This window comes from Oscarella lobularis, chromosome 2, assembly GCF_947507565.1.
Source record: "Oscarella lobularis chromosome 2, ooOscLobu1.1, whole genome shotgun sequence".
Classification (NCBI taxonomy): domain Eukaryota; kingdom Metazoa; phylum Porifera; class Homoscleromorpha; order Homosclerophorida; family Oscarellidae; genus Oscarella; species Oscarella lobularis.
In genome coordinates, this window is record NC_089176.1 from 3,708,905 (window position 1) to 3,736,395 (window position 27,491).

Genomic DNA, 27,491 nt, shown 5'->3' on the forward strand with positions numbered 1-27,491 from the left:
CCGTCGTTGTCGCCGCCGTTTCGATGCCGGCGATGTCGGCGTCATCGGCGGCGTCGTTGTTGGTATTAATAGGCGGGGAATTTTCTGTCGGCGAAGGAGGCGGTTCTGTTGTCGTTGCCGTCGGTGGGGATGTTGACGGCGCTGTTCTAGTCGTCGTCGTCGTTGCAACTTCGGCTATTGTGCCCAAGTTTCGCGTTGGTATCTCGACTCTTATGACGATGGGAACGTCGTCGTCGTCGTTGGATTTCATGAGAGTTGGCTGAAATTGTTTACCACACTGGTTTGGTTGCTGGGTGGGCGGAGGTGACCAGCACGTGAGACCGACGGTCTCTTGATGCTACATTGTAGGCGTCCAAAAAATCAGCGTCCTTTTCTGTTCAATAGTCAACTTAAAAATTGTTTTAACCATCGATTACTTGCCCGGTAAGACATCTTCACTAAAGTAAAAGCAATGAATAAACTGCGATAACCTTGCGCTGAAGTATTACTCTCAGTTGTCGTGTTGCATTAAAAAGTGAACAACATTGGACTATAAATTGATATTTAGAACCGTGAGCGCGAGACGATACATGGTAACAAAAGGGCAAGATAAAAGAAAGAGACTTAGCGCGTGCAACATCATTACACAACATCATAGTCGCCAGGAGCTTCCATCTCCGTGACACAGCAACAGCAGCAAATATAAAACTTAGGACTCCCGTTAGGAGCATCCTCAGGCGGCGAAGACTGCCAGCCTCCGAGGTGTTTTTCCTTATCTATTGTATACAAAACATAGATTTATTCTTTCAAACGTTACACAAAATATATCTTTAGCAGCGCTCTCGAATAAGAGATTCGAGAGCCTTGCTCTATTTCTCACCTTCAGGGCATTCGCAACATTTGCAACATTCGCAACATTGGCAACATTTGCAACATAAGCAACAAAATAAAGATCGAATAAAATCCCAGCAGCAGTTGAGCACATTTTTAAAACACTGGCAGCAAGAGGTCTTGGGCTTGCCTGCATCGTTTTTATCGTCATCGTTTTTATCGTCTTCACAGCTATAACCGTCTGGGCAACAGTATAGCGCGCAAAGCTTTAAAACAAACGATAGGATTATGTATCCAACCGTAATTAATCCAGCAAGACCTCCAAGGCCAATCAAAAAATTAAAGAGGGATGCAACTTTCTCTTCCACAATATTTTCTTGTTCCAGTGTTGTAAACTGAAAATCAATCACAGCTATCGTTTGACTATTGTAGCGCGCAGCATACAATTTTGACAAGGGGCCAGATTCCGGAGTGTTCACAATGTATCGAAAGAAACCGTTGTTGGGAGGAGAGTACTTTTTTCCATCAAAAGCAGTATGAACAGGAGGAGAGTAAACAGCCCGTCGCTTCATTTCTACTAGGTGATAAACATTGGGCGAGAGCACATAGGTTCGAACAAGGCCAGCGGAGAAGTCCGGTGGAGAAGCGAGAAATGGATTCTGAATGAGCATGAATGCCCCATTCCACGGTGTTTCCAACCTTCCGTCGTGTGTTCCAACGTCAATGACCAGTCGCAATGTCGTTGAGGCACTCGTAGCAATTTGTGGTGGCAAGCCACCGCTTTTGTTTCCGTAAACGAGACAGTTTCTTTCGTAGAGTTTTATTTTCTGAACGTAAGGTTGTGTGCATGAGTGGCTGCGTCTTTGTTCTCCCAGCAAGCCGTTTTCATTCAGACTGCAACTGATTTGCTTCATGTTTTCTGCGGAGCCGTTGTTTAAGCTACCAACTGTAGTATTGACATTACCGCAGATCACAATTTTAGGAAATTCCATTCCCTCCTTAGAGTAATCCACTGTATGCCATTCTTGACTTTTGACGTCTTTTTTTCTGGCCTCATTAAATCTAACCAGGAAAAAACTGGAAAAAACGAGAAAAAGGAGAACACCGCCAAAAATACGAGCAGACCAAGCCAGGCAACGATCACGGCTTTCAACTCGTCTCTTCTCTTTATCCGGGTGGCTCAATTTGGGATTCACCTGGCTCTCTATGTCTCTGAGTCGTTGCTCAACCTGTTGAACCAATACTGTTTTAACGAAAAACTGAGTCAATCGTGACCACTCTATATTACTACTGTCCGGAGACGCAACTTGACTTGAAGAAATTCCTAGTCAAACTTAGAGTGCATGCAGCTAACTTACCTTGTCTTCTTTGTTCTTTAGCAGCGGATAGTATGACTGACCAACAACAAGGTGGCATAATTCTCTGACAAATCTTGTCCATGCTCGACCGCAGTTCTCTCCACAGCAGTTCCTTGTTTTTCTCTTCGCCGCAGCCGCCGCCGCCGCCGCCGCCACCGCCGGCGCCGGCACCGCCGCCAACGCCGCCAACGCCACCACCGCCGCCACCGCCGGCGCCGGCGCTGCCACCGCCGCTGCCGCCTCCGGCGCCGGCGCTGTCACCGCGGCCACCGCCGTTGAGTCTAAGTAGGTAAAAAATGAGTTCAATGCTGCGTGTTTCAGACGGCAACAGTATATCTACTCTGGGGAGGAAGGGGAGGAGACGGGTGACAAAAGGTCAAATATACTGTCTTAGCGAGGAAGACTCGTTACTAAAACAACGCGAAACTTGACAGAGAAGCTTGGATCAAGTAAATAATAATCACATTTTGGCAACGGATACCACTAAAAGTTGTCATATGTCACGCCAAACGTTGATACCTGGGATTGTCTGTGGAGCTGTAGCCTCTGGCGGCGGAGAAGCCGCACAGTCCTCAGAAATACGCTCGGCCATGATCTCTTTACGTTGTCCCGGAGCGGGGGCGAATCGGCCGGCAGTTGTACGGGGTGGCAAACGCAGTTTGCGAGCCCGTATGACAGCGAGGGAGGCTCTCTCAAACGTGATCTTAGGGCCGGAAGTGTATGTCTGTCTCACCCCAACGTTGCACCACTATCTATAGATTTGGTGGCTTAGAACTGCTCTGGCCAAATATTTTATTCTAGAAAACTGTTTGCAGTGGTCTTGGGGCCCTATAAACGAGGAACAACCAAGCTATCAAGGACTCGGCAATTTCTCACCTCGAGGTGAATGAGGGTAATGACTTGGTGCGATCGAGAGTACATGTATCTTAAAAGAAGAGACATCAGCAATTCGACCTTTATTAATTAATTACCAATTACACTCCAACTCTCACCGTCTATAAATAGAACCGCTTATAATTAATATACATAAATAAAAGGATGTAAACCCACTTTAGGAAGACCGACGCCCATCCACCGTTGCCCGATGTCGCCACCGTGGGAATGCGACGCTCGCATCGAACATCGTACGCACGACGAAAGCGTCAATCGACTACCGACGGCATTTCGAGAAAAGTGCGGCAACGCGCTTCCGGCGCCGGAACCGATTCGATAGCTTCCGGGCATGAGCGAAACGGATCCGGCGCTCTGCGCGCGCGAGTACGTGTAGCCGCGCGGGAGCCGTTGACCGACGGGAAATTGTTTCGACCAGCGCTCGCTGAACGAACGAATCACGCGACGCTCGTATAAGTCCATTTCGCGCGCCGCTTCGTCCATTTTCGCTTGGTGCTCCTTCGGCCGCTTCGGCGGCGCGACGTCGGCTCTCGATGATGCGATCCCATGCGTGGAGATTTGTCTTGAATTGGCTGTACGAACTGACGCCGAGCGGCGTTTGGGTTTTCGGTAGGCGAACGCTGTGGGACGAACTGTGGGCCGTCGTCGTCGCCGCCGTCATCGGCGGCGTCGTTGTTGGTATTAATAGGCGGGGAATTTTCTGTCGGCGAAGGAGGCGGTTCTGTTGTCGTGGCTCTCGGTGGTGATGTTGACGGCGCTGTTGTTATCGTCGTCGTCGTCGTCGTTGCAACTTCGGCTAGTGTGCCCAAGTTACGTGATGGTATCTCGACTCTTATGACGACAGGAACGTCGCCGTCGTCGTTGGATTTCATGAGACGGTAGCTGAAATTGTTTACAACACCGGTTTGGCTGCTGTGTGGGCGGAGGTGACCAGCACGTGAGACCAGGTGAGGACGAACCTTCTGTTTCATGATATGAAATACAAAATAGGAACATTTATAATACGTTAATTCACATTTTGAGAACCGTACAACCGACCTTAATTCAAGTTGCCTTCGGCAGACCACTTACTGAACTGACAGTGAGAATAAAACATGGCAGGCGAAAACGCGCCTCCCATGTCACAAGGTTGAAATTGGCTTGGATTCTCGTTTATCTCCGGAGGAACTTGAGAACCACCCAAATGCGTCAGCTCGCCACTTATGTTTTCAGTACTCAGCTCAGTTGAAGCAGTGCCTGGAGTATTATCGTCACGGTCATACTCTTCCCAATGGTCTCGTATTGGTGACTGTTGTCGTGCTGGCAGCTGGCCTTCAAAGCTAGCTTCAAGTTCACTACTTGTAGATAGACGGCTTACGTCTGAACTTGCTCGTTCTCTACCCTCCGAGGCCGCCATTAGCCGTCCACCGACGTAACAATGAAATGTCACAGACAGTCTCCTTTTGAGCGCAGAAGACCTTAGCTCCGAGTCGTCTTTGATATCAGCATTCTTTACGTAAGAAAGCACCGAGCAGCGGCTAACTAGTTCCTGATCAAGATAACGCTGACCAAGTTGCTGGTGATGATTGAGCGCTCGTTTTTTGTCAGACAGTAGACAATGAATGACGACAAGCAAGGCGTGACTCTCTGCCCAAATTAGAAGCATTTCACTGTGGTCCAGCAACGGTTTTAAAAGATCCTGAAGATCAGACGCAGCCTTTCTCAGACACGGATTGTTTTCGCTCTTCCACGATCCAATTCCTTGAGTATATAATAGTTTTGCATGAGCTTGACGCGTAAGCAAATAGACCGCCGACTGATCGCCTTTTCTTTCGCTTCTTTTATCTCCCAAAAGGTCGTATACTTGCTCAAACTGATCTAGAGCCTCTGACTGCTTTCCTTGGCTTGCCTGGCAGATTCCCAAGTGATAAAAAGTAGTAGCAAGCCAAAGTCGGCTAATTCTTAGATAGCGTTGCATTTCGAGAGCTGTAGAAAAACTTTCGTAACTCTCAGAGAATTGAGCAGAACAAAACTGACAATGACCAATATTCAGGAGCAAGTAAGAAATATCTGGATGAAAACCCGGTGACTGACTCTTCCTAAATTTGGTTTCACATCGTTCTAACGCTTTTCTGTAGTTGGAAATCGCCCCATTGTAATCTCGATAACATTTGCAAGCATTTCCCAGAGCGGTATAATAGTCTGGTTGCTCTTTCGCCCAACTAAAGCGTTCAATTCCATTAGCAAGACTCGCTGCAGCCTTTTGTCCTTCGTTTTTCGCTATACGACATTTTGCTTCTGTTAGGCAGTATCGAACCTCAAGCATTTCCTTAGGCTCTTTTGGTACATGTATAGAGGAAAGTTTTGTATGCACCTTTTCAAGGCCACTACTTGCAGCCTCTTCTTCATTTAACTGAAGAAGAACATCAGTTAAAATAAGCCTTATGTTCATCTCCACAACACTAAGGTTTCTTTTCAAAGCCACTCCAAGACAAACCTTTAGAAACTTTTTTCTCAATTCTTTCCCAAAGCAATGGCTCATCCAAGAATTTGGACAACTTGCGAGTGCCACAAATCGTTTCCATACCTCAAAGCTGGTCTCAACCACCTTACGAAGAACACTTGCTAATTCGCCAATAACATTTGAGAAACCGTACATTTGGCATAACAAAATCGCCCGCTGGGGATTTCTATCATACATCCTCTGTACCTCAGCAATTTTACCCAATTGCATAACACAATATTTTTCTTGAATTGCTTGAAATTCTGGTGTTTTAAAGTCTAGTCCAAGCAGAAATTTCCGAAAAAGACTGTGCAAGCGGTATTGAGTCTCATCACCAGAAACATCATCATTATCAGACGAGCGGGCTAAAAGTGAGTACTCTTGGAGAGGGCCAATGACATCTATACCAAATTGCACTCCGTCTTGTTTGAGTCCAAACACGCGCGCTCCTTCAACCCTCGTAAAAGGACCAATAAATAACGCAACCCCGTGAAGGTAAAGCTTGAGTGACGGAGATATCAGGTTATAAATGGTAGCAATGAAAGCCTCGGGAGCAGATGCGCTGACCGCTTTAAACATCTTCAGTGGTTTCGCTCGCAATTTTTCAACTATTTCCTCCTGGGATATAGCTTCACGATACTTCTTAAGCACACCTCCCGCCAAGCGTATCAATATGGGAACACCTTGACAAAGTTCTCTAATACTGACAATAGTACTTTCTTTCAGACAATGCCGAAATTCGTAGGGATAGCAACTCTTCAATAGATGATCTGCATCCTCATTTCCAAGAGGACAAAGATGAATTTCAAGAACTTGCAAAGACAAAAATTGAGCTCTTCGGCAAGACGTGACTACTATCATGAAGCGTTTCTGCACGGCTTTCGGAATCTTCCAAAGAAAATCCAGAAAAAGTGGTTTTGAGTTGTTTTCGGGTGCCAACGCCCGATCGCAACCGTCCAAAATGATACATGGACAATCTATCTGCTCTATTAATTGCATGACTTCAGATACAAGAGCAGATTCCGTAGTCTGCTTATCTTTGGGCAGGTATGGCTTCATGTTTCTTAGCAATTCAGTACAGAAATCCGCTTCAAATTCGAGGTTTTGCGCGTCAACAAATATGACGTTCCATTCACTTTTTCTGACTTCGTGGGCAATATGAATAGCTAGAGAACTTTTTCCAATGCCAGGCTGACCACTGACCACTGATCCAGCACAGTGGCACAGACGGTTCACCGTGACAGAATTCATCTAGAATTTTTTTCGCTTCTTTTTCTCGTCCCTTCAAATTAGGAACCTTTGGAGGAAGGCCTCCTCGTCTGCCTACTAAAAGATCAGCTGAACTGGGATCACAAGTAGTCTCAGCCAGTTTTTCACTTTCTGCGTGGAAGAGACGTTATTTAGTGAGGAAACCTCTGTAAATCAAAATTACTTGGTGTTATCAAATTCAATATTTTGTCCGCTGCCTCCAAAACATCTTGACTCCCTCTGAACTGTACAGGCTTGAGGGTAGCATAAAAGGGAAAGACCGCATTGAACTCTTTTCTGTTGACGCCGACTAAGAGAAGCACGAGTCGTATCTTCTCCTCTTGAGCACGTCGGAGCATTGCGTCGGCAATCGTGAGAGCCTTGGAGTTATTGACGTCGCGACGAATAAGCGTGGGCGTCACGATGAGGACGCCGTGCGAGGAGCGCAAGAGCGCCTCCGTCTTTACTAGTTCGTCTCTTTCACCCCATCGAACTAGGTCCACATCGTCTTCGTCGTCGAAGAACACATCGATCGATTGACTTTTGAGACAGCGGTAGATTTCTTTCGTGTACGCGATATCGTCTTTCGACTCAGAACAGCAAAGGTATAGAGACGGTTCTATAAGCCTTGCATTAGAGTGTCATAGAACTCTAATGCGAATTCTACCTCGTTCTCGGGCAGGTTCGGCATGTGAACCTCTGCGTGTTAGCCGAGAAGCGCGCTCTAGCGAAAAGAGTTTGACGTAGTACCGAAAACGACTCTCGGGTCCTGTCGGTGGGCGAAAAGTCATGGTTCGGGAACAGCAAAAGCGGAAATGCTAATTTTCGAGTTCCCGGATAACGTACATTGCTTTGTGCAGTTAATTAATTTAAGGGAGGCACTAACACCTTTCGCCATCCATAGGGCTCTCGCTCTGGCCATCCACAACCGGCCTGCCCCTGCGCAAAGTACAGTACACTCTCATGGCCATGCTAACTCTTTCGTGATGACGCAGTAGCTACAGGCAAATACATAAGCAGATTATTATACGCACTCCTTCGTTCCTACTACATTGAGACACCTTCTAATCAAGCGTTTCCAGAAAAGCGCTCAACTCCTTGAACGCTGAGTCAGCTGAGGCCAGCTCAAACGGTTCATCGCTAGAATAACTAAAGTCTGCCTCGCCTAACTCGATGAGCGCCTGCTTCAATTCCTCGTCACACGTGCCTTTATACACGGAAGGAATTCTCTCTGGAGCAGCTGGAGACGGCGAGCGTTTATTCACTTGAGCATAAGCAACGCCCCCTTCGAAGACAGGGATTTTTTTCTCGCGCACAGACGCGGATATTTGTCGCGGCTTTTCGCCAACGACAGCATAGGCAGCTTCGTCGATATTCCCCTTCTCGACTCGAGGAGCCGGAGACGAAGAGCGGGCAGGCAGGGTCGCCGATCGCTGTGTGACGGGAGAGCGAGACGACGCATACGGAGAAGGATCCCCTAACTCGCCGTACGCCGACAAACGAAGGTGCCTTGGAAAATATATGACGTCATAATATAATTATTAGTAGTAACCAACCATTTGGTTTGAGGCGATTTTCTTAGCTTATTTATATCCATTCTTCTCTGATCTCCGAACTAGCAGCCTATCCCATCAAATTTACAATAAATAAATTTCATTTATTTGCCCACGTGATCTATTCTGCATTTATCTATTTCTTTCTTCAATTCTTACCAAGGTATACTATAGGTCCTCGATTTGACTGGCTTTTGAGACAGCGGTAGATTTCTTTCGCGTACGCGCGATCGTCTTTCGACTCAGAACAGCAAAGGTATAGGAATGGTTCTGTAAGCTTGCATTAGAGTGTCCTAGAACTCTACCGCAGCGAATTCTACCTCGTTCTCAGGCAGTTCCGGCATATGAACCTCTGGGTGACGGCCGAGAAGCGCGATCTTTCGAAAAGAGTTTGCCGTAGTACCAAAAACGACTCTCGGGGCCTGTTGGTGGGCGAAAAGTCATGATTCGGGGGCGACGAAAACGCATGCTAATTTTTGGAGTCCCCGGATAACCTGCATCGCACAGAGAAGCACTTGCTGCAGTTAATTCACTTGCTGCAGTTAATTAGTTAATTAAGGCAGGCACTAACACCTTTCACTACGACTGGTCCTGCCTCTTTGCAATTAATTAAGAGCCAGCGGCCAAAATATTGATAATACCAAGTACAGTACTAGTTTTGATTTACGGCAGATATGAGAGTAGTACTGTACTTTGTATTAATTTGGCCCACTTTAAGAGTACGAATCTATCTCCACGGGACAGTCGGGACAGTGGTATACGGTACGTAGAGTTCTTCTGCGTACTGTACGCGCTCTTTCAATTCGTCATAACGACAATGACAGAATGATGACATTTACTAAAACAACAGATGAGCAACGGGAGACTGCTGGACTACATGATAGGCGAAAACATGCAAGCTCATACGCGGTAATATAAGAGTAAGCGAACGCGCACAACATTGTCAGACTGGTCAGCTAACACTCTGCTTCCTTTTCGTTTCGCGGCGGCATCCAACAACAGCCGGTAGTAGTCTCAGCCTCTTCAACCTCGACCTCACTGCAACAATATGAACGTTTTTTACATTCACCAGTTGGACTGCAACAGCACATCATTCCAAGCTTCACCAAATATGTTGCCGTCAAGACTCCTATTGTAAAATAGCTAAAAAGACCCCCTATGCCTGCTATAAAACCGGTAACGGATGCAGCATCCGTTTCCACAATGTTGTCTTGTTGTAGAGTTGTAAATTGAAAATCAATTACCGCTAACGATTGACTCTTGTAACGCGTAGCGTACGTTTCTGACAGGGGTCCCACTTCCGGAGTGTTCACAACATATTGAAAGGAACTTCTGTGAGGCTTGAACGCTTCTCCATTCAACAACTCTGTACGAGAAGGCGCATAATCAGACTGACGCTTCATTTCTACTAAGTGATAAAAATGGGGTGAGAGCACATAGGTTCGAACAAGGCCAGCGGTGACGTCTGGAGGAGCATCGAGAAAGGGATTCTGAATGAGCATAAATGCCCCTTTCCACGGTGTTTCAAACCTTCCGTCATGTGTCCCAATGTCAACGACTAATCGCAATGTCGTCGAGGCACTTTTAGCAACTTGTGGTGGAAAGCCATCGCTGTCATTTCCGTAAACGAGACAGTTTCTGTTGTAAAGTTGCATTTTCTGAACGTGAGGCTCAGTGCAGGAAGAATTGCTTCTTTCTTCTCCCAACAAGCCGTTTTCATTCAGGGTGCAATTGATGTGTTTCAGCAGTTCTGCGGAAGCGTCGTTCACGCTATTGACGTTATCACAGATCACAATTTTGGGAAATTCCATTCCCTCTTCAGAATAACTCTGCACGTGCCTTGTTTGAATTCTAAGGTGGTTTTGCCAACGATAAGCAAAGCCAAGAATGAAAATGACGAGAAAAATCAAAACAATGAGGCAACCAACGGAAAAAGCAGACCACTTCAGGCAACTCTCACACGTTTCAAATTTTTTGAGCCTCTTTTCCTCTTTTTCGTACCCATCGACAGCTTCTTCATGACGTTGCTTCACCTGTTCCTCTACCCACGTAAGTCGCTCATTAACCTAATAATTGATTAATTAAACCGTGCCAGTGAGTCGACTTGAAAGAACCGCGCCGCGGCTCAATCCTTTGATCAATCAATGCACTGGCAACATTCTATATAGTCTGTACTACATATTTATACCCAGGCACAGAGATTTGAGGAGCTTGAAGTAAAAGACAGACAAAAAGGGCATACCTTGTCTAGCAGGCCTTTTAGCTGCAGAAATTCGAAGTTGTCACGAACACAACGCCAAAGTCTCTTCCCGAGTTTGTCAGTATTGTCCTTCTGTTTTTCTAAGTTAAAACTCAAGGTAAAAGAAACTCAATGGCGCTGAAAAACAGCCTAACTGCAGGAGCAGATTTAATTAACTCAAAAAAGGAGGGCCCATGCGCAGAAAGGGCGATATGGAAGCGGCTGCGGTGTTTTTATATACAATCCAGGAGCATAGGAAGAAAGCAGCAAAGATTATTTAAGGCTACTAACCGTAACCTTAGCTAATTAACTTAGCCTAAGTAACGCATGTGGACTATTATAAGTAGAATCCGCCTCAGTAACAGTAATTCATGCAGGAGGGAGGCAGAGGAAGATGTTTTTGAATGTGAGGAGTACGTTTTGCGCGCGAGCGAAAAATTTTGAGACCACGCCCACTCAAGCCACTAAATATCATGCATTTTTGCGACATTCACTTCATTTTTCAACACTTCTCTGCATAGAGTTATGATTAATTTTATGCAGAAATTTTCGTGAGTTTGCATGAAAAATTTCATGAGAAAGGGCCAAATCTCATGGCGAATTTGGGACAAATCTTGTCAATTCTCTAAGAAATTACCCTCCTAACTCATGGGATATGTACTGAAACTAGTGAGAAAAGGATAATGATAATCTCGTGAAATGTAGCCTTGTCTCGCAAGTTTTGGCCGTTTCACGTGAAAATTAGGATCATCTCGCAAAAATTTCTGTACGGTTTAGTGCACAATAACGAAAAGGGCGTGGTCGGACAAAAATTTCGGGGAAGGGCCCAGCCCCCTGGTTCCTACGCCAGTGCAAAGGTCAAAGATAATATGCAAATGATCTTGAAAAGTGAACGCCCCTCACAAGAAATGCAAGGCTTCGATGATTGGTCGGGCTAACCACTGCCTATAGTTGTCTCTACTTCTAGTCTAGCATGAACACTGTATGACGTCGAAGACTACGATAGCAGATTGAAGTTGGCGGTCTCACTCTTACTATTATTAGTAGCTGAATCCCGATTGGAACCGCGGGCACTGGAACCGTCGGGATTTACAGATTGCCTTTGCTCTGTCAGTTCGTAATTATCCGCCCTCTTCATTCTTTCAAAGCTTCGGTGCCGCGTAGTAGTCTCGCGTAGCCAGACCCTTTCCCCTTGGTGATATACTCCAGAGGTAATATTAACCACCACTGGAGAGAGGTCTGGCCACGCGAGACTACTAGTAGGTGCCGCGCGGGTCAGATTATAGTGTAACAGCCAATCACCGGCGAGTATACAAGAATCGGTAGACTCGTCGGTGATTGGCTGGAAGGCCGTAATTGCGTTAAGTTATGCCGCCAAGCGTTGTAGGTTGGTTTCTACCCAGGACTTTTGGAGCCGTGGGCACTTGGTTCAACTCGAAGCCCTGCGGCGAGCTCTGCTTGGAACCATGACCCGAATTCGGGAACATTTTTCGGGCTCGGCCATGCATGATCTCACGAGATCAGATCTCACCATAGATATAAGAGGGAGAGGCAACTCAACCTGTCACATGATCTTAGCGTGATCCTAGGCTTGTCGCCAGTGGTTTTCTTGCGAGTAGGCGTGACGGTCCTTAGCAACGCAAATTGCCGGGCGGTTATAGGCTGTGGGAAGTCTGGATTACTCTATTGTCGTGTGCGAGCGATATGCTAATGTGCGGCAGCTCACAAAATGTGACCAAAAGTCTCGGCAAAAAAGCTATTCAAAAAGGCGCACGCGTGACCGAGATTTCTTTATCGCGGGAGGACTACCGGCTAATAAACTTTTTAATATGTACCGAATGTCAAAGTCGAATGGAATTCGAGTTCAAATTCGTTTACGTTGTTAGGAATAGACGCAAAAATCGATTTGTATACGGGTAATCGGGCGACTAGCCTTGCATCATAGATATCTATGCTTGCATCACTCTCAAATGTGTAAGAATAGAGGCATGTGACAGGTTGAGTTGCCAATCTTCTATCTATGATCTCACGTTGTCAACTCTCTACACGCGCGCTAAAAGCAGCACGAAGCGGGGGCAGGGAGCACTGACCATCAGGCTGGTTGTTTCAGTTTTCAATTTCTGGTAACACATTTTTTCTCGGAGTCTAATTGTCAGAGGAGGAGCACCTTTCACCATCCAGCAGAACTGGTCTGGCAATGCCCCTTTGAAACTAATGCAAAGTACAGTACAAAGCACTCCCATTTCCATGCTAACTTTTTCAAAAGTTAGCATGGAAATGAGAGTGATTTTTTGTGATGGCACAGTAGCTACAGGCGAATACATAAGCAGATTATTATACGCGCTCCTTCGTTCCTACTACATTGAGAATCGTACACCTTCTAATCAAGCGTTTCCAGAAAAGCGCTCAACTCCTTGAACGCTGAATCAGCCGAGGCCAGCTCAAACGGTTCATCGCTAGAATAACTAAAGTCTGCCTCGCCTAACTCGATGAGCGCCTGCTTCAATTCCTCGTCACACGTGCCTTTATACACTGAAGGAATTCTCTCTGGAACAGCTGGAGATGGCGAGCGTTTATTCACTTGAGCATAAGCAACGCCCCCTTCGAAGGCAGCGATTTTTTTCTCGCGCACAGACGCAAATATTTGTCGCGGCTTTTCGCCAACAACAGCATAGGCAGCTTCGTCGATATTCCCCTTCTCGACTCGAGGAGCCGGAGATGAAGAGCGAGCAGGGAGGGTCGCTGATCGCTGTGTGACGGGAGAGCGAGACGACGCATAAGGAGAAGGATCCCCTAACTCACCGTACGCCGACAAACGAAGGTGCCTTGGAAAATATATGACGTCATAATATAATTATTATTAGTAACCAACCATTTGGTTTGAGGCGAATTTCTTAGCTTATTTATATCCGTCATCCATTCTTCTCTGATCTCCTCAGAACTAGCAGCCTATCGATTGATTAATAAATCACATTTATTTGCCCACGTGATCTATTTTCTTTCTTACCAATGTATAGGTTCTCGATTTTGTCTTGATTTGAAAAACTGCGCCCAGACTCGACGCGTTGCTTATCGACACGCCGTTCACCTGACCACGCCCACACATCATGAAGCGAACAAAGACACCCACGCCCACCCCTCTCTTCCTCATTCTTTTCGCTTTACCTGCTCGATATTGATCTCCCCCGACGAGCAATTCGACTGGCGAAGAAGAATGCAAAACGATCGATTACGTCCGGGTTCGATTTCGACGTCTTACGCCTTCGTTTTTATAGTAGAGAAGCTTGTGGTGCGTGAGAATGAACCAGCGTCGTTTCCAGCCCTGCGCAACGAGACTCGGTGAGGCGTCGCGCTTCGCCTGTACGGCTGTCGGCTCACCTTGAAGATACGCCCCGCTTTTTGGAGATATCCCTCTCGAACGATTTCCTCCTCTTCGGGTTGAGGTGGAGCCTGCGAACAAAGGGCTTGTTTCGAAGACTCGAGCAAGCTAGATGACGACTTGCCTTTTTTCTGAGTCCGAAATCGGGCTCGTCGTACAAAGACTCTTCCGTCATGACGGACGTGATGACGCTAACAGGTCTCCCCTTCCCGGATAAAAGCACGTGTCCCCATAATCATAATCTGTGGTCAATAAAAGTATATTTGTTAGGATTCTACGAATAAATTCAAAAAATTTCACTCTGTTGTGAAAAATTTAAAACTCTACAAAGCCCATGTGTATGTGTAAATAAGCACGGAAGAAGGAATAACAAGAGAAAGAAAAAAATCTTAAGAATTTTTTCATGGCAAATCGACGTAGCACTCGCTGCTCAACTCGCCAGCATTTCCGTGAACGTCGACGGATCGTATAGCTAAATAGTATCGTCGTCCAGCGACAAACTGCGTCAACGTGCACTGCATAGGCAAAGCGAGTGCCTTCACAGATCCAATCTGATTCCACGTGCTCGACGGCGCCGGCTTCTGCCCGGCGGGACAACCGGCCGTGGAGAAGAGCTGATACTGACTCACGCGAGTGCACTTGTGAACGTCTTCGGCTCGAAGAGTCCACTGGAGAATGATGTTGGAATTGACAACGGAGACGGAGAGCTGCGGCACGGGAAGACGCGGCGGCGGCGGCGGCGGCTGCGGCTGTGGAGGCAGCGGTGCAGCCATGACGGACATTTGTTGCTGCTGCTGTTGTTGGGGTGGTGGCTGTTGCTGTTGTTGGGGTGGTGGCTGCTGCTGTTGTTGGGGTGGTGGCTGCTGCTGCTGCTGCTGCTGGGAGTGATGATGACGGAAGCGCTGTTGCTGGTGTTGATGAGGACTCAGATTAGGATTGACCATGAGGACCTGATGAGGATGGTGAGATGGTGGCGGAGGAGGAGGTGGTGGTGGTGGTGGCACTGCTGAAGGCTGTTGCCGTGTGAGTTGTTGCTGATGATGGTGCTGCTGATGGTGATGATGATGTTGATGATGTGGCGCAGTCGTGACGGCTTGGACTGTTGGATAATTCGGCGAAGAGTGCATGGCATAATAGGCCCCAACCGATTTCTGATAGTGTAACGTTGCAGATGGCTGAACTGAGAGAACTTGTTGCTGTTGCTGCAGCTGTTGCTGCTGCTGTTGCTGTGACGACGAATAGCTTTGCACTACATGATTCGCATAGGCTGGTTGCGGCGGGACGTGCACGGGACTCGATCCCGCTGGAGGAGGCGGAGCTCGAACGAGAGAAATTGCCGGGTTCTGAGTGGGAGCGACGGCGGCGGCCCGGATATGAGACGCTTTCGAGGAGGAGGAGGGGGGCGTTGCCGCGAGATTGACATCAACGCCAACGTCCGCCTGCGGGGGGAACGAACACCATGTTTGTTGATTTAGACCAAGTCGTCGTCTAAAGTATTGTCGTTTCATTACCCTCGACGATCGACTGCGACGAGTCGTCGACGCTCTTTGCGCTCGCAGTTCGTCGCGTAGCGCGCTATTCTCGGCGGATATGCTGGCTAGCTTGCGCGCTAGCGTCGTTCGCACGTCGACGAGACGACGATCGACCGCGTCACGAACCGCCTTCGCGACAGCCTGCTTATATCAAACGAAAATATAGACTTTACTGCGTCACACACGTACACGATCGCTAGCACTCGCCTCGTCGCTCACGTTCCATGCGCCGGGAGTTTGAGTCGAACGAGATTCAGTCGTAATGCCGGTTCGCGCCGTTTTGGCGCCGACGCGCGAATCGACGATAACGCCATCGGGCGTAGCATAGTTTCCGGTGCCGTTCGTTCCGTTATCTAGACGTTTCGCTGGCCCGATCGACGCAATCGGACGAAGCGAGGGCGGTGGCTTCGACGACGAGCCGAATCGTCGTCTCGACAGCGTCTCGAATCCTTGTAATTCGAATAGAAAGACGAGGCGTTAGAACCCGATTACATACACGCGCGTGTGTTGCTTTACGTTTGGACGGCGGCAGGGCAAGAGCGGAGTCGATCGATCTGCATAAGGAAAACGACGATAATTTGCTACACTTTGGGTGCACGAACGTCTTACCGTTTGCGTTCGATCATTTCTGCCATAACGCCACGTCACGGCTATAGAAACAACTGCCAGAGACTTCGTAGCGATTGTTATTTATGCTCGTTGCCCGTTCGAATACGTAAAATAACGCGGCGAAGAGGATCTTGTTCCCTCGAAGTAAGAGCACTGAGAGCAGGGCGAAAAGAACTTTCCGATACAGTGAGCATGCGCACTTGTTTTCAATGGCTTCGTTGATGTTCTTTTCGGTGCGACGGCTCGCGCCGTCGTTCGTGCAACGCCGCGGTGCAGTCGACGTGGCGCGAAGAACGTACGGAAGTGAGTCATTGCGCGTACACGCTCGTCGTTTCGGTTTTGACGTAGCCGAGACGTCATGTTATCGTTCTGATTCCGTTGCTTCCTTTTGTGTGCAAAGGAATGCTTCTCGGTTGCGGCAGCAACGTTGTCGATCAATTCTTTCGCGTTCGAGGTTAGAGCTACAGTACGATAATTGCTCGCGTGCGCCTGCGGTTTTTTCTGAATAACCTAATCAAATGTATATACATTTCCAGCATTGCCGACACCAGGCGAGAAGGGCTTCTTTGCAGAGTACGCGCCAACTTTCGCGCCAATACGGCTTTGTACAGGCTAAATTTAGTCCCAATCGAATCCTGGAAGACAGCGTCGTGGGCGGGGTCACTTTGAATCATCTCGCATGGGCCGCTCTTTTGGGCGGTACGTAGATAGCGTATCAGCGATTATTCATGAAGAGGACGCAAACGACGTTTCCTATAGTTCCATCGGGGTTGTTGGGGTTGCAGGGCGACGACACGTCGGGCCGATTGATTCGAAGTGTGCTCGAAAGAGATTTGAACATAAAGACGGAGTTTATACGAGGCTAGATAGTAATCAGACTTGCTTTCTTTTCTTGCTTACTTTTTAATTATTCTAGTGTCGGATAAATATACCACGGCGGAAGTGAGCCTTTTGATCTTCTTCGAGGCTGCTAATGGCATGTTTTGTTTTTAGTCCTATGTCTTCGTTCAAGAAGACGGGGAAAGATCGATTATTATGGCTCGGGGTGCCACCAGTTTGATGGACGCCGACGCTGTTCAGGCTCATTTTGGTGCAGTATTATCTCATGGGACGGATCCTGTTTAATGAATTTATTATCCTTCCTTGTTTTGGCAGGTGACTCGGTTGCTAAGTATGGCGACTTTGTTTCAACAGAAATCTCTCAAGTGCCGCACGCCGGAGTTCTGAAGCTACTTCAAATGGCTAGGTACAGCGACAGTTGGCCTTGTCTTTTTGACTTCAGATTTGACGTAGAAAAAATGCCGTTACCATACTCGATCTTGACGTATCTCCTTCTGTAAGGAAATGACGCAGTGCTTAGGAAATAACGGTATTTCTGTTTCTTTAGGTGGCAATCAATGAGGCTGGTCTGGGGAGTTTAGATGATTTGGTTCAGTATGAAATCAGAGGTCTTATTCTAATCAAAAAGCCATCCATGTGGTCTTCTAGGTGCACCAAGACGGCTCAAATACTGAAGCCGGCAAGGCACGCGGCAGAGGAGCTTCTGCTCCACTTGAAACCAGACATTGGAGGGTAAATAAATTTCTTCCAATACCGTCTTGGTACACTACGTTGTGCAGAGCGGAAATTATCACGAGAATGCCAGCCGTTGATATTGTGACGCATCTGAGAGATTTTTGTGGCTCTTCCTTAGTTGCGATGACAAGTGGAAGTGAAGGCTGCGCATTGGCTACAAAATCCCAGGCAAGTCAAACCATTGGTATTCATATACTAAGGTTTTCTTCAATTTCAGGTTATTCAAGTGCCGGTTACGCCTCTGGACAAAGTGGTTGACGCAACGGGAGCAGGAGACGCGTTTCTTGGGGGTCTCATAGCATGTGAGTATATCAGAATCACGTTGGAACTCTACTAATCAATTTTCTGTAGATCTGTACAAGCATGGAATGCCTCAGACGAAGGAAAGTCTTCTCGCCATGGGGCAATTTGCCAATGAAGTTGGATCAGCTTGCTGTCGTATTTTGGGAGCTGTGCCCAATGACGAGGCAAGGGAGACGCTCAAGGAGCAAATTGCGATCTACAATCCTTCTGCCGCTGGAGGAAAAGGATCGTCAGGCACGAAAAACTAACCAAATATGAATTCTGCGTTTTTTGAATTGTTCTTTTGTAATCAAGCTGGCGGGTCTGAATGTGAGGAATTTTATAGTAGTTTGACAAACGATAGCACGGCTGCAGCAACCCTGGCAAATAACGGCATTCAAGTCAAAGACGCCGCCGCCTTCACCCAAGCCATACTCAATTGCAAAGGCACAATCCTCACATCGGGAATAGGTACGGTCACAAATAAGCCCGGGTTTTATAGTAAATATTTTTCTAGGAAAATCTGGATTGATTGCCCAGCGAATGGCTGCGTCTTTAGCGTCCACGGGAATTCGATCTCACTACGTTCACGCCGCTGAATGGGCTCACGGAGACTATGGTATGTAGTCTACTTGGCTCTCCCCCCTCTCCTCCGATAAACCAGCGCGCATATTTTGCCAACACTGATATCGCTGTGTGCAATATGTAGGCAAAGCAGAGCGTGGAACCGACCTTATCATATTCATCTCCCACAGCGGTAAAACAGAGGAGTGCGTCCAAGCGGCCACCCACTTGAAACGAGAAGGCATCGACGTTTTAGCAATAACTGGCCGAAAAGGTCAAAGAAACGCATTGGAATGTAACCCCGTAGAATTCAAGTGTTTTAGGTTCGCCTTTGGATCTGATGTCGACTGTGTCGATCGTGTATCCATTGTCCGTCAGAGAGCCACTTGATATTCTTCCCACGTCCTCCCTTCTCCTCCAGGTACTCACGCCCGCGTGCAAAACTTAATTAACATTTCTAATACTGCCGCTCGTTTCCATACAAGGAAATGATCGCCAATGCCGTGTTACGCGAACTCATTCATCGACGCCGATTTTCTCGCGCCGATTTTTTACGTAATCATCCGGGAGGTGCAGTAGGTGACACATTACGAAAGACCGAATGAAATCGAAAGACCCCTTTTTTCGCTTTTGATATGCACGTGTTTTGAATATGCCATGACGTCATGTAGAAGGGAATTCGAAAGTCACGTGCGTGAGAACCCTCTCGAAATGGATCGCAGCGAAGACGACCCCGATTCCACGGACGCCGTGAATCTTCTCGAAGACCTCGACTTTTTTCTGCACGAGGATTCGACTCGCGATCAAGAGGCGGCGGATAAGGAAGAGGACGGCGAGACGAAAGAAGCGTGCGCGCTGTGCGCGGCGGCGGGAACGAATCCCCTACGCGCAACGAGTCTCGGTCACATCCAATGTCTCGAAGCTCTACTAGCGCGCAAGGAGGACAAAGGCACGCGAGAAGGCGTGGTCAAAGTGGCGGAACACAGGTCGGAACACGGAGCGAACGCGGCGCACGTCGCCGCGAAGATGAACAACGCGAGCGCTCTGAGCGCGCTCATTCGCTACGATTCGACGTGTATGACGTCGCGCGACGATCGCGGCGCGACGCCCGCGCACGTTGCCGCGTACAATGGATCCTATGAGTGCCTCAAGGCGATTTTGGATGCCGGCGGCGCGCCCATGCCCAAGGCGGGCGATGGAGCGACGCCGCTGCATTTTGCCGCGGCGCGAGGACAGCTCGACTGCGTGCAGTGTCTCGCGACGCGAAGTGGGGTCAATGTGAATGAGAAAACGAAAAGCGGAGCGACGCCAAGTGAGTGAATGAAATGGGGGTTCTTTTTGTGAGGAAAGAGCGCGCGCTCATTGTTTCCATGACATTCAGAACAATGAATGAATGAATGAATGAATGAATGAATGAAAAGGCGCGCTGGCCCGTTCCCAATGAATGAATGGATAGATGAATGAAACATTTTCTTTTCTTTCATAGTTTACTTTGCTGCGCAGGAGGGTCATCTCGACGTACTTCAGTGGCTCGTCACTGATATGAACGCCGATCCGACGTTGCCGTCGAACGACGGAATGACGCCGCTTCACGCCGCCTGTCAGACGGGTCAGCTGAATTGCACTCACTGGCTCGTTCGTTCGGCGAACTGTTCAGCGAGATGTCGAACGGAAGACGGAGCTACGCCCGTACACTTTGCCGCGACTAAAGGTCACGTGGCCATACTCCAGTGGATGCTCCACCAGCGATTGGCTGACGGAGCGGAGCGCGACGATTACGGCGCGACGCCCGTGCACGACGCCGCCGAGCAGAATCAGTTGCGGAGTCTTGAAGTTTTCGCTGCGCACAGCACCGACATGCATCCGAAGGACATGGACGGGTTCACGCCGAAGTAAGATGAAGCGCGTTTCCCTGCGGAGGGCCTCACTAAATGCAACGTAGGGATTTGGCTGAAGAGCGAGGTAGTACCGAGTGCAGCGAGTTTCTCGGGACGATTCGGGTTGGTTTACGACGAGGACAGAGCGTTCGCCGTCCGGCTGAGGTACACGTGGTTGTTGTCCGGGATGGTGAAGTTTATGTCAATCGACGTTGTTAGGCAACGCCGGAGATTTTGACATCTGTCAATCAACAGTTGCCCTCCGTCGGATATCGTGCTCCCGAGTCTGAACCAGAAAAGAAAGAAACAAAGTGGCGATTATTTCAAAAGAAAAAGGTAACATTTAAATTAATAATATATATATATATACATGTATATATGGGTGTGAATATTCATTTACATGCATTTAGCCGACGCCGCAACCTCTTCCACCCACTGGCCCAAGTAAACTCAAGGCATTCTTTACCATATCAAGAAACAAGAAAATTGCAGAACAGCCAGTTGGCTAACGTGTTATAAAATAAAAATGCTGATCAACGCAGAAGTTTCACGCAGATGAACTTGAACTAAGAGAAATATTGCTAGAGGAATAGCTTTATGACTTCTGATAAAAAATGAAAACAGGAAAATGAATCACATGACAAAGGCAGCCCGTATAGTTCCGCGAGATATATAGGCCGATAGAATGCAAGACGAAGAAACCAAGCGACCACTTATCGACGACGGCAAGCAGTCGACTTGCTCATCAATCACTCGCAAACGTCTCCGAAACTTCGCAGTCGTGGGATCGCTGTGCGCTGCGACTCTACTCGCCAATGTCACTTTCTCCATTATCGCGCCCTTCTATCCGCAGCGCGCGCGCGCCATCAAAGACGACGGACCAGCAGACACGGAAGTGGGGCTCGTTTACGGGACGTTCGCCTTCGTCGCTTTCCTTAGTGCGCCAATTCTAGGCAATCACGTGACCTTGATTTCACCAAAATTCATGCTCCAGGCGGGCGTGTTTTTAGTAGGCGGTTCTAGCGTGTTATTTGGAGCTCTAGCCTACGTCAATGAGTGGGCTCCCTTTCTAGGCTTATCTCTTGCCTGTGCAGCAGTTCAAGGCCTTGGTTCAGCTGCTGTCGTTACCGCTTCATGGACAATAGTATTAACCGAGTTTCCGGATAGGGTATCTACGTTTGTCGGACTGTTAGAATTAATGGAAGGTCTTGGCTACACAATAGGGCCATCCGTGGGAGGAGGACTCTATGCAGTGAAAGGATTTGCACTTCCACTTTATTTTGTCGGTTCTCTGCTTCTTCTCAGTCTGATTGGAATCGTTCTGATTTTGCCTAAAATTGAAGTATCGCGTGACGCGTCCAACATTTCTATGCTGAAACTCTTGAGAAATTTTTGGATCTGGATGGACTTGGGGTCCCTGATGTTGAATATTGGCGTCTACGCGTTATTCGAAGTCGTCGCTGGAACGTTTCTTTGGGACGCGTTTGACATGCCGCCAAATCAAATTGGATTGATATTTCTTGGAAGTAGTGGAAGCTACATGCTTACATCACTTCTATCCGGTTACTTGGCTGATAAATATGGCGAGAAAAAATTCATTATATATGGTCTTATTGTGGGAGGCGTGTCGTTTCTATTTGTTGCACCCTCATCTCTATTCACCTTTATTCCCAGTCAGAAGCTCTGGGTCTTCTGTCTTGCACTGATGATTCATTGTATGGCTATTGGCTTTTCCTTTGCTCCAATTGTTGGTGATATGGTCAACTGTGCCGTGGCTATGGGTTACGAGGAGGGAATTGAATTGAATGGGGTTCTATCGGGTCTCGCTGCATCCTTTGTCTCGCTTGGATGCGTCATTGGTCCCCTCCTTGGCGGATCTCTCACTGCTCGAATGAATTTTCGATGGTCTAGTACAATTTTTGGACTTTGGCAGGCGAGTCATGGTTACATTTACCTCGTCACAGCACTGTGTTTTAGAAAAATTTAGTTTCCTTATAAAAGTGGGATCCCACACGTCGTGTTGGCCTATGTACTCAAACGGACGCCACGAGACTGACGAGAGCCCATCTATTCGCGTGGACGCCCGTAACCTCAAAAGGGGGCCCTCTCCTAACTCTTCTCCATCTCTTTTCGAGCCCTTTCCCTTACGTTGACGGTTGTAGGAATCCGTTGTAGCTCCAACGTCTTCATCAAGTGTGTTTTGGCTCTCTTCCGCGCGCGGGACCCCCGGATTAATTTTTCCAAATATTTTATTTCGCTTCTACTGCTAAAACATCCATCGTCTTTCGTACAAACGAAATAATTACGTTTCAACTCGTCAAACTACACAAAAAATTATAAGCCAGTAAAGACGAGCCATAAAAAATATGAGACTAATAGTTTCGTGTCTGTTCATCTTCTGTCATTACAATGAATTGAAAAAAAAACCACCCGCCCCTCGTGTGACATGATCCTACTGATCATCATACCACTGATACTCTGGCTAACACAAATCCGACGTCGAAATTAATTATAGCTAATGCGTTTTCTGGACTTTCTTTTTCCTTGCGATGAGCATCTCGTAAAATTGATCTCTTCTAATACTAGCCCTGAGAGAAAAAGGAACGTAGAATAGATTCTTTTTCTTTATCTAGGGATAGACTCACTTTATACATTTGACCCATTCGTCTTTGTCTTCTTCCGTGTCAGCGTGAATTCGATAGGAGCTGTGATGTCCTAAAAAACGAAAAATTCGTCATTTTTTAATGATTTTTTTAGACTCTTGCATACCTTCGACAACTTTTCCTTCAGAATCAAGCTTGCACGCTTTGATCAGACCCTCATTTGAATAAATTTCAAAGCAAAACTAAGCCAAAAAAATAAATTTTCCCTTCCCCTTAGGATCTACGTCGTCACACTTACGGGTTTCTTGATTTCTAGCGCGTCTCTGACTTGCAACAACTCGAGAGGCACGATTCCTTTCGGTTCTTTGTGCTGCGGCGATTTGAAGTAATAGAGACAATTGTCCTTGAGCACGAAGTAGCGTTTCTTCCAGTTCTTGTGATGACCGCCCTGCTTCGTTAGCCAGCCTTTCTTTTCCGGATTAAAAAACGTCTGCGTCAAGTCGTTTTCGTCCGCTTCGGGAACTTTGAACGGTTCCTTCTTTATATTATCGTATAGGCTCTAAGGAAAGAAAAGCCTTCGTTTATTGAGCCTTTGTATGGTTGTCTTTCTATTTACCATTAGAAGATCGGTGGGCAGGTCTTGTCCGTTGTCGAGGCCTCGATTCATCGTGACAAACTGATCGACGTTGGGCTAAGGAAAGCGAAAGATGAGTCAGTCACAGGATGTGAGAAATCCGGGGTGGAGGGTCAGTCACGCGGTATGAAGCTATGTTTGTGTAGAAGCCCTGACTCTGCATTCCCTAAGGGCAATGTCAGAAATCTGGGCGTGCGACTCGGCGGAAGATCTAAGGTTGGTCACGCTGTTCTGTGACGCAAATACGAAGCTATGATTGCGTAGAAGCCCTGGCTGCATTCCCTAAGGGCAAGCCAATGTGTTCATAAATAAAATTTTGTGACGACGTCAGGCAAGGAGTGTGATAGGGTTGTCTATGTTTAGATAGAAGTTAGTCCTAACAGGTTTCTAAGATTTAATAAACCGAATTGGGGTCATTTTCAAGGTGATAGGAAGCTAGGGGGAGGATACTGTAGTCATCTGTTCGTTTTGTGACGTCAAGGCGGTACAAGGTTGTCTATGTTTAGAAGGAAGTCATTCCTAACAAGTCTCTAAAATTCGATAAACCAAACGGAGGAGATAGTCATCTGCTTTTTTTTCGGTGCAAAGGAGTAATGTGTGCTAAAAGCCTTCCAGCTGTTTAGATGGAAGTCATGCCTTAAAATTTTGCAAGGGAGATCATATCGGAGGGGAGATAGTGATCAGCTTTTAGGGATGCCAGCTTCGCTGCAGCTCTCCGAGTCGAGGGAGAGGCGCTCGCATCCCAAAACAACGACCAGCACTCCCACACGCTACATGCAAGTTCAAGGAAAGCGAAGCTACACGGGGGTCCGGGGAGTCGAACATATCGCAGAATCAAAGTCAAACCTCGTGGGGAATATGAATCAGGATGCCTTGGAGTGTTAATAATCGAAACGAATGCGAACGTTGTTCTGTTTATATAGTGTAGTTCCATCGCGACCTTCGGCCTCTGCTTGCGTCAGCCGCGAACGCGCGGCGGAAACGAGCGCCCTCAGGGGGGGAGGGGGCTCTTTCAAAACAAAGCGTGTCCTTACTCCTACGCGAGTCTGCGCGACTTCGTTTGAACTCGGCGACGAACTGGGACCCCCGCTACGATTGCTCAACGGCTAACTCGACGCTAACTCGACTAGAGAACACTCCGGTTGCGCAGCATCGCTGGCACGATGACGATGATGCAGTTTGGGCCCCTTTTCCTTTGTCCGCGTTGGACCAACGCCTCGGACAGATCCATCCGTGCCAAACTGCATCATCAATGAACTCGTGGGCGAGCGGGGGGCGGCGCGTGTGTACGAATTAGCGTCCCATTTCCGTTTAGCAGGGGGGGGGGGGGGGGGGGGGGGGGGAACACAAAGGACAGAATCGAGTCCCAAAAGAAATATAGGTCAAAGGAAGTGTTCGTAACCGAGTTTCTATACTAAGTCCCCTACTTGGTAATGGTCGATGTTTGTCGCGAGTTCCGGATGTGTCTAGTTCTTTATCGCTCCTACGTATACCTCCTGCCTCGCTGCGCCGGTCTGTTTTTAGCTAAGAGTTGTTTTTTAGCTGCACAAACCAGTGCAGATCCCACGCTAAATTTCCGCTCGTGGACAAAGTTCTTTGTTTGCAGCCCCACCTAGGGTGGAGTCACCCTCATGTGAATCTCTCGCTACACGCCCTCTATATATCGATACTAGAATCTCAAGAAAACCGCGTTGTTGGTTCTGACTCTTGAACTAACGATCGCCCGCGCTCAATTGGTCTACCTATCTAAATAGTGCGTGTGGCAGTTCCTCTATCCCAGGGCCTCGCCTACGCGTGCGCTTGCAGTTAAAAAAATGAAAACTGACCTTATTCTTGACGCTGGGGTTGTGTAGACTCGTGTTGAGCATGATGACCGAAAAGGAAAGGACGTAGCACGTATCTATGCGGAAGCGGAAGCGGAGAAAGAAAAGTTAGGGACTCCGAGCCAAGAGATGCAATTTTCTGACCCCTAACCCGACCTCGCCTCCCTCAATTTTCGTTTTTCCCACGCTTACCCGTCGAGTTGAAGACGCCTGGATTCTGTTCGGAGTAGTGCTGGGCGAACGCCTCCATCATTCGATCGATTTTCTGCGCTTCGCCCGGGAGACGAAAACTCCAGAGAAATTGCCTGAGGGACTCGATCGATAAACAAGACCATTAGCACCTTTTTTTTCGACCTACCTCAACGCGTCGACGAGCGAACGTCCGCGAATTTCGTGTAGTTTGACGAATTCTTTCAGTACTGTGAGATTGGGCTCCTCGCTGGAGGTAACCCCGGTAAAATGACTGAATTTTCGAGCGAGCGCGCGCGCCTTACTTTTCGCCGAGATACTCGCCGATTTTCGTCTTGTCGAGGTTTTCGGTTTTGTAGAGCCAAGCGGCGACATCTTCGGGCGTGTCGTTGACGAGTCCTTGCTCGATCAAGTATCGCATCCCCTGTTAGAGACGAAAATCGAAAGTTTTTCTCTCACGCGCGCGCGCGCGTGCAATCGCTCCTCCGAACCTTTTTCGCGTTGATGTTGAACTTCTTTCGACCCGTGTTCGCTTGCTTCGCTTTCGGATCCGTTCTAAGAACGTCGTGATATTCGACGAGGGTCGGAAGACCGAGACGCGAGTCCCAGTCGCAGAACCAGATTGTCGCCCCGTACGATCGACAGCGACCGATTGCTACTTCCATCGTTCGATCGTTCGCGTGGTCTTAGTGTCGCGTGCTTAGTCAATGCTAATGGCTAGTGGCCTAATGAATGGCTCCAAGGCTTAGCGACCGCTTATACGTCGCGGAACTCTTTAGGGGAGTGTCGCCCACGTCACGTGGCTTCCTCTACTACGTCACGCACGCGTGGGAAATGGATATCCGCGCGGAAACAATTTGTACGCCACAATACAAATTTTCATAACGAAATCGACACGAACACTACGATAACAACCGGACTTGTTCTAGCTAAACTTTCTATTCTAAGGAAGGCACTTTTTTTTATAAATTTTTAGGCTTAGCCAAACGTACATGTATGGGCATGTGCACGCACTCAATTAGAAATTCGCGCCACAGCTGACGCCGGCGCCAGTGGGTCGCGACTCGCTTACCGCGGCGCCAGGGAAACGTCGCAACTCGACCGAATGTGGCTCATATGTGGGCTCATTTACGAGAATCGCGATGGTCAGTTCAACTGTTCGCTACTAACGCGCGCCCTCGCACCCGCTCCCCCTTACTTCTCGTCGACGTTTTCCATGGCTTCCATTTCAGCCGTAACCGCTCTAATTTCATCCTTCAACGCCTAAAGTGAACGTAGAAAAAAGGTCGCGATTTCCCTATCCGGGTTCGACGAACCTGAATGTCTTGTTTCAGTTCCGCTTTTCGTCGTCGAATCTCGGCGAGTTCCTTTTCCTCTTCTTCGGTCATTTCTGGATCGAAACGAAGCGGCTCGTCGCCGATTGCTCGCACGAACGATAGGCGACGCGCAATCGAGCCGCGATGCGCCTTTTGGCCCGACGATAGAAGCGATATTCGACCGATTCGATCGCCGAGAAAAGGCGCGTCGCGACGAAGCGGCGCGCTCCAAGACATGAGCTTGCGTACCTGCCGCGTTGTCGTAGACCTGAAGCGATTCGTCACGATCGTCGGCGAGAGGATTTAGGCCAATCGCTGTCATCGTCGGCTCTGGTTGGCGAAGCGAGTGTGAGAACGCCTCGAGAGGAATGCGCACGTTAAGGAATTCGTGTCATGTGACTTCGATGAGCATAAAGGAAGTTCTTCGGGCCGGAGAACGCGTCTTTTTGAAGACCCATCTCGTCTTTGAAGACTCCAGCAGTCACGTCACGGATATCGCGTTCAAACTGATGATAATCGGTGCCGTG

At 48.0% G+C, this 27,491-nt stretch overlaps 9 protein-coding genes and 1 pseudogene across 11 annotated transcripts; 3 read left to right on the forward strand and 7 right to left on the reverse strand.

Annotated features, from left to right (window-relative positions):
- Window positions 1-494: 494 nt before the first annotated feature.
- On the reverse strand, window positions 495-2,895 carry LOC136200266 (uncharacterized). Of its 2 annotated transcripts, XM_065990629.1 has the most exons (5): window positions 2,688-2,895; window positions 2,169-2,449; window positions 1,775-2,039; window positions 860-1,729; window positions 495-755 (listed from the first exon to the last, which is right to left on the reverse strand). In XM_065990629.1, the coding sequence occupies exons 1-5, from the start codon at window positions 2,758-2,760 to the stop codon at window positions 622-624; spliced, it is 1,623 nt and encodes a 540-aa protein (XP_065846701.1). In that variant the 5' UTR covers window positions 2,761-2,895; the 3' UTR covers window positions 495-621. The 2 variants fall into 2 exon arrangements, with proteins under 2 accessions (XP_065846701.1, XP_065846700.1); XM_065990628.1 differs by having other exon boundaries at window positions 860-2,039.
- Window positions 2,896-3,094: 199 nt separating this feature from the next.
- On the reverse strand, window positions 3,095-3,720 carry LOC136200267 (uncharacterized; annotated as a pseudogene).
- A 378-nt stretch (window positions 3,721-4,098) lies between these two features.
- On the reverse strand, window positions 4,099-7,591 carry LOC136200265 (uncharacterized). The gene is made up of 3 exons (XM_065990627.1): window positions 7,457-7,591; window positions 6,974-7,408; window positions 4,099-6,921 (listed from the first exon to the last, which is right to left on the reverse strand). Exon 3 carries the CDS (start codon window positions 6,790-6,792, stop codon window positions 4,099-4,101), a length of 2,694 nt encoding a protein of 897 aa, XP_065846699.1. The 5' UTR covers window positions 6,793-6,921; window positions 6,974-7,408; window positions 7,457-7,591.
- Window positions 7,592-7,750: 159 nt separating this feature from the next.
- On the reverse strand, window positions 7,751-14,161 carry LOC136183420 (GRB2-associated-binding protein 2-like). 2 transcript variants are annotated; one of them, XM_065970043.1, is made up of 7 exons: window positions 14,085-14,161; window positions 13,960-14,031; window positions 13,841-13,903; window positions 13,747-13,782; window positions 13,589-13,669; window positions 13,454-13,530; window positions 7,751-8,298 (listed from the first exon to the last, which is right to left on the reverse strand). In XM_065970043.1, exons 1-7 carry the CDS (start codon window positions 14,133-14,135, stop codon window positions 7,854-7,856), a joined length of 825 nt encoding a protein of 274 aa, XP_065826115.1. In that variant the 5' UTR covers window positions 14,136-14,161; the 3' UTR covers window positions 7,751-7,853. The 2 variants fall into 2 exon arrangements, with proteins under 2 accessions (XP_065826115.1, XP_065826114.1); XM_065970042.1 differs by lacking the exon at window positions 7,751-8,298 and adding an exon at window positions 11,617-13,406.
- On the reverse strand, window positions 9,167-11,752 carry LOC136183416 (uncharacterized). The gene is made up of 3 exons (XM_065970039.1): window positions 11,617-11,752; window positions 10,585-10,682; window positions 9,167-10,408 (listed from the first exon to the last, which is right to left on the reverse strand). Exons 1-3 carry the CDS (start codon window positions 11,717-11,719, stop codon window positions 9,299-9,301), a joined length of 1,311 nt encoding a protein of 436 aa, XP_065826111.1. The 5' UTR covers window positions 11,720-11,752; the 3' UTR covers window positions 9,167-9,298.
- A 42-nt stretch (window positions 14,162-14,203) lies between the features above and the next one.
- LOC136183414 (activating transcription factor 7-interacting protein 1-like) lies at window positions 14,204-16,532 on the reverse strand. Its single transcript, XM_065970037.1, has 5 exons — window positions 16,102-16,532; window positions 16,009-16,046; window positions 15,700-15,941; window positions 15,472-15,633; window positions 14,204-15,399 (listed from the first exon to the last, which is right to left on the reverse strand). The coding sequence occupies exons 1-5, from the start codon at window positions 16,125-16,127 to the stop codon at window positions 14,362-14,364; spliced, it is 1,506 nt and encodes a 501-aa protein (XP_065826109.1). The 5' UTR covers window positions 16,128-16,532; the 3' UTR covers window positions 14,204-14,361.
- LOC136183413 (uncharacterized) lies at window positions 15,761-19,195 on the forward strand. The gene is made up of 19 exons (XM_065970036.1): window positions 15,761-16,404; window positions 16,502-16,555; window positions 16,638-16,674; window positions 16,724-16,800; window positions 16,861-16,962; window positions 17,018-17,043; window positions 17,095-17,191; window positions 17,257-17,347; window positions 17,395-17,437; window positions 17,489-17,535; window positions 17,590-17,673; window positions 17,721-17,844; window positions 17,894-17,978; window positions 18,028-18,213; window positions 18,274-18,429; window positions 18,476-18,577; window positions 18,668-18,796; window positions 18,846-18,943; window positions 19,008-19,195. The coding sequence occupies exons 1-19, from the start codon at window positions 16,311-16,313 to the stop codon at window positions 19,125-19,127; spliced, it is 1,752 nt and encodes a 583-aa protein (XP_065826108.1). The 5' UTR covers window positions 15,761-16,310; the 3' UTR covers window positions 19,128-19,195.
- On the forward strand, window positions 19,180-21,041 carry LOC136183415 (espin-like). The gene is made up of 5 exons (XM_065970038.1): window positions 19,180-19,834; window positions 20,009-20,414; window positions 20,465-20,564; window positions 20,619-20,735; window positions 20,810-21,041. Exons 1-5 carry the CDS (start codon window positions 19,180-19,182, stop codon window positions 20,906-20,908), a joined length of 1,377 nt encoding a protein of 458 aa, XP_065826110.1. The 3' UTR covers window positions 20,909-21,041.
- A 22-nt stretch (window positions 21,042-21,063) lies between these two features.
- On the forward strand, window positions 21,064-23,050 carry LOC136183417 (MFS-type transporter SLC18B1-like). Its single transcript, XM_065970040.1, has one exon. It carries the CDS (start codon window positions 21,085-21,087, stop codon window positions 22,384-22,386), a length of 1,302 nt encoding a protein of 433 aa, XP_065826112.1. The 5' UTR covers window positions 21,064-21,084; the 3' UTR covers window positions 22,387-23,050.
- Window positions 22,631-27,402, reverse strand: LOC136183419 (cytohesin-1-like). The gene is made up of 13 exons (XM_065970041.1): window positions 27,214-27,402; window positions 26,965-27,038; window positions 26,847-26,911; window positions 26,140-26,203; window positions 25,954-26,072; window positions 25,818-25,898; window positions 25,652-25,764; window positions 25,463-25,536; window positions 23,619-23,693; window positions 23,301-23,561; window positions 23,169-23,244; window positions 23,045-23,114; window positions 22,631-22,987 (listed from the first exon to the last, which is right to left on the reverse strand). Exons 1-13 carry the CDS (start codon window positions 27,284-27,286, stop codon window positions 22,915-22,917), a joined length of 1,218 nt encoding a protein of 405 aa, XP_065826113.1. The 5' UTR covers window positions 27,287-27,402; the 3' UTR covers window positions 22,631-22,914.
- Between the last annotated feature and the right edge of the window lie 89 nt (window positions 27,403-27,491).

Coding starts and splice junctions, on each gene's coding strand:
- LOC136200266 (XM_065990628.1), bottom strand. CDS start 2,760: ATGGCCGAGCGTATTTCTGAGGACTGTGCGGCTTCTCCGCCGCCAGAG. Junction 2,450..2,687: donor AGCTCCACAGACAATCCCAG/GTATCAACGTTT, acceptor TTACCTACTTAG/ACTCAACGGCGGTGGCCGCG. Junction 2,040..2,168: donor TAAAGAACAAAGAAGACAAG/GTAAGTTAGCTG, acceptor TTGGTTCAACAG/GTTGAGCAACGACTCAGAGA.
- LOC136200265 (XM_065990627.1), bottom strand. CDS start 6,792: ATGAATTCTGTCACGGTGAACCGTCTGTGCCACTGTGCTGGATCAGTG.
- LOC136183416 (XM_065970039.1), bottom strand. CDS start 11,719: ATGAAGAGGGCGGATAATTACGAACTGACAGAGCAAAGGCAATCTGTA. Junction 10,683..11,616: donor GGATTCAGCTACTAATAATA/GTAAGAGTGAGA, acceptor GTTTTAACTTAG/AAAAACAGAAGGACAATACT. Junction 10,409..10,584: donor TAAAAGGCCTGCTAGACAAG/GTATGCCCTTTT, acceptor ATCAATTATTAG/GTTAATGAGCGACTTACGTG.
- LOC136183420 (XM_065970043.1), bottom strand. CDS start 14,135: ATGACGGAAGAGTCTTTGTACGACGAGCCCGATTTCGGACTCAGAAAA. Junction 14,032..14,084: donor ATTTCGGACTCAGAAAAAAG/GCAAGTCGTCAT, acceptor CTTTGTTCGCAG/GCTCCACCTCAACCCGAAGA. Junction 13,904..13,959: donor AAGCGGGGCGTATCTTCAAG/GTGAGCCGACAG, acceptor CTCGTTGCGCAG/GGCTGGAAACGACGCTGGTT.
- LOC136183414 (XM_065970037.1), bottom strand. CDS start 16,127: ATGGCAGAAATGATCGAACGCAAACG. Junction 16,047..16,101: donor GAAATGATCGAACGCAAACG/GTAAGACGTTCG, acceptor TTCCTTATGCAG/ATCGATCGACTCCGCTCTTG. Junction 15,634..15,699: donor CATGGAACGTGAGCGACGAG/GCGAGTGCTAGC, acceptor TGATATAAGCAG/GCTGTCGCGAAGGCGGTTCG.
- LOC136183413 (XM_065970036.1), top strand. CDS start 16,311: ATGGCTTCGTTGATGTTCTTTTCGGTGCGACGGCTCGCGCCGTCGTTC. Junction 17,348..17,394: donor AAGCTACTTCAAATGGCTAG/GTACAGCGACAG, acceptor GATTTGACGTAG/AAAAAATGCCGTTACCATAC. Junction 18,578..18,667: donor ATGGGCTCACGGAGACTATG/GTATGTAGTCTA, acceptor TGCAATATGTAG/GCAAAGCAGAGCGTGGAACC.
- LOC136183415 (XM_065970038.1), top strand. CDS start 19,180: ATGACGTCATGTAGAAGGGAATTCGAAAGTCACGTGCGTGAGAACCCT. Junction 20,415..20,464: donor ATGGACGGGTTCACGCCGAA/GTAAGATGAAGC, acceptor AATGCAACGTAG/GGATTTGGCTGAAGAGCGAG. Junction 20,736..20,809: donor GATTATTTCAAAAGAAAAAG/GTAACATTTAAA, acceptor ACATGCATTTAG/CCGACGCCGCAACCTCTTCC.
- LOC136183417 (XM_065970040.1), top strand. CDS start 21,085: ATGCAAGACGAAGAAACCAAGCGACCACTTATCGACGACGGCAAGCAG.
- LOC136183419 (XM_065970041.1), bottom strand. CDS start 27,286: ATGACAGCGATTGGCCTAAATCCTCTCGCCGACGATCGTGACGAATCG. Junction 25,765..25,817: donor TCGCTCGTCGACGCGTTGAG/GTAGGTCGAAAA, acceptor CGAGTCCCTCAG/GCAATTTCTCTGGAGTTTTC. Junction 23,562..23,618: donor TGCCCACCGATCTTCTAATG/GTAAATAGAAAG, acceptor TTCTTTCCTTAG/AGCCTATACGATAATATAAA.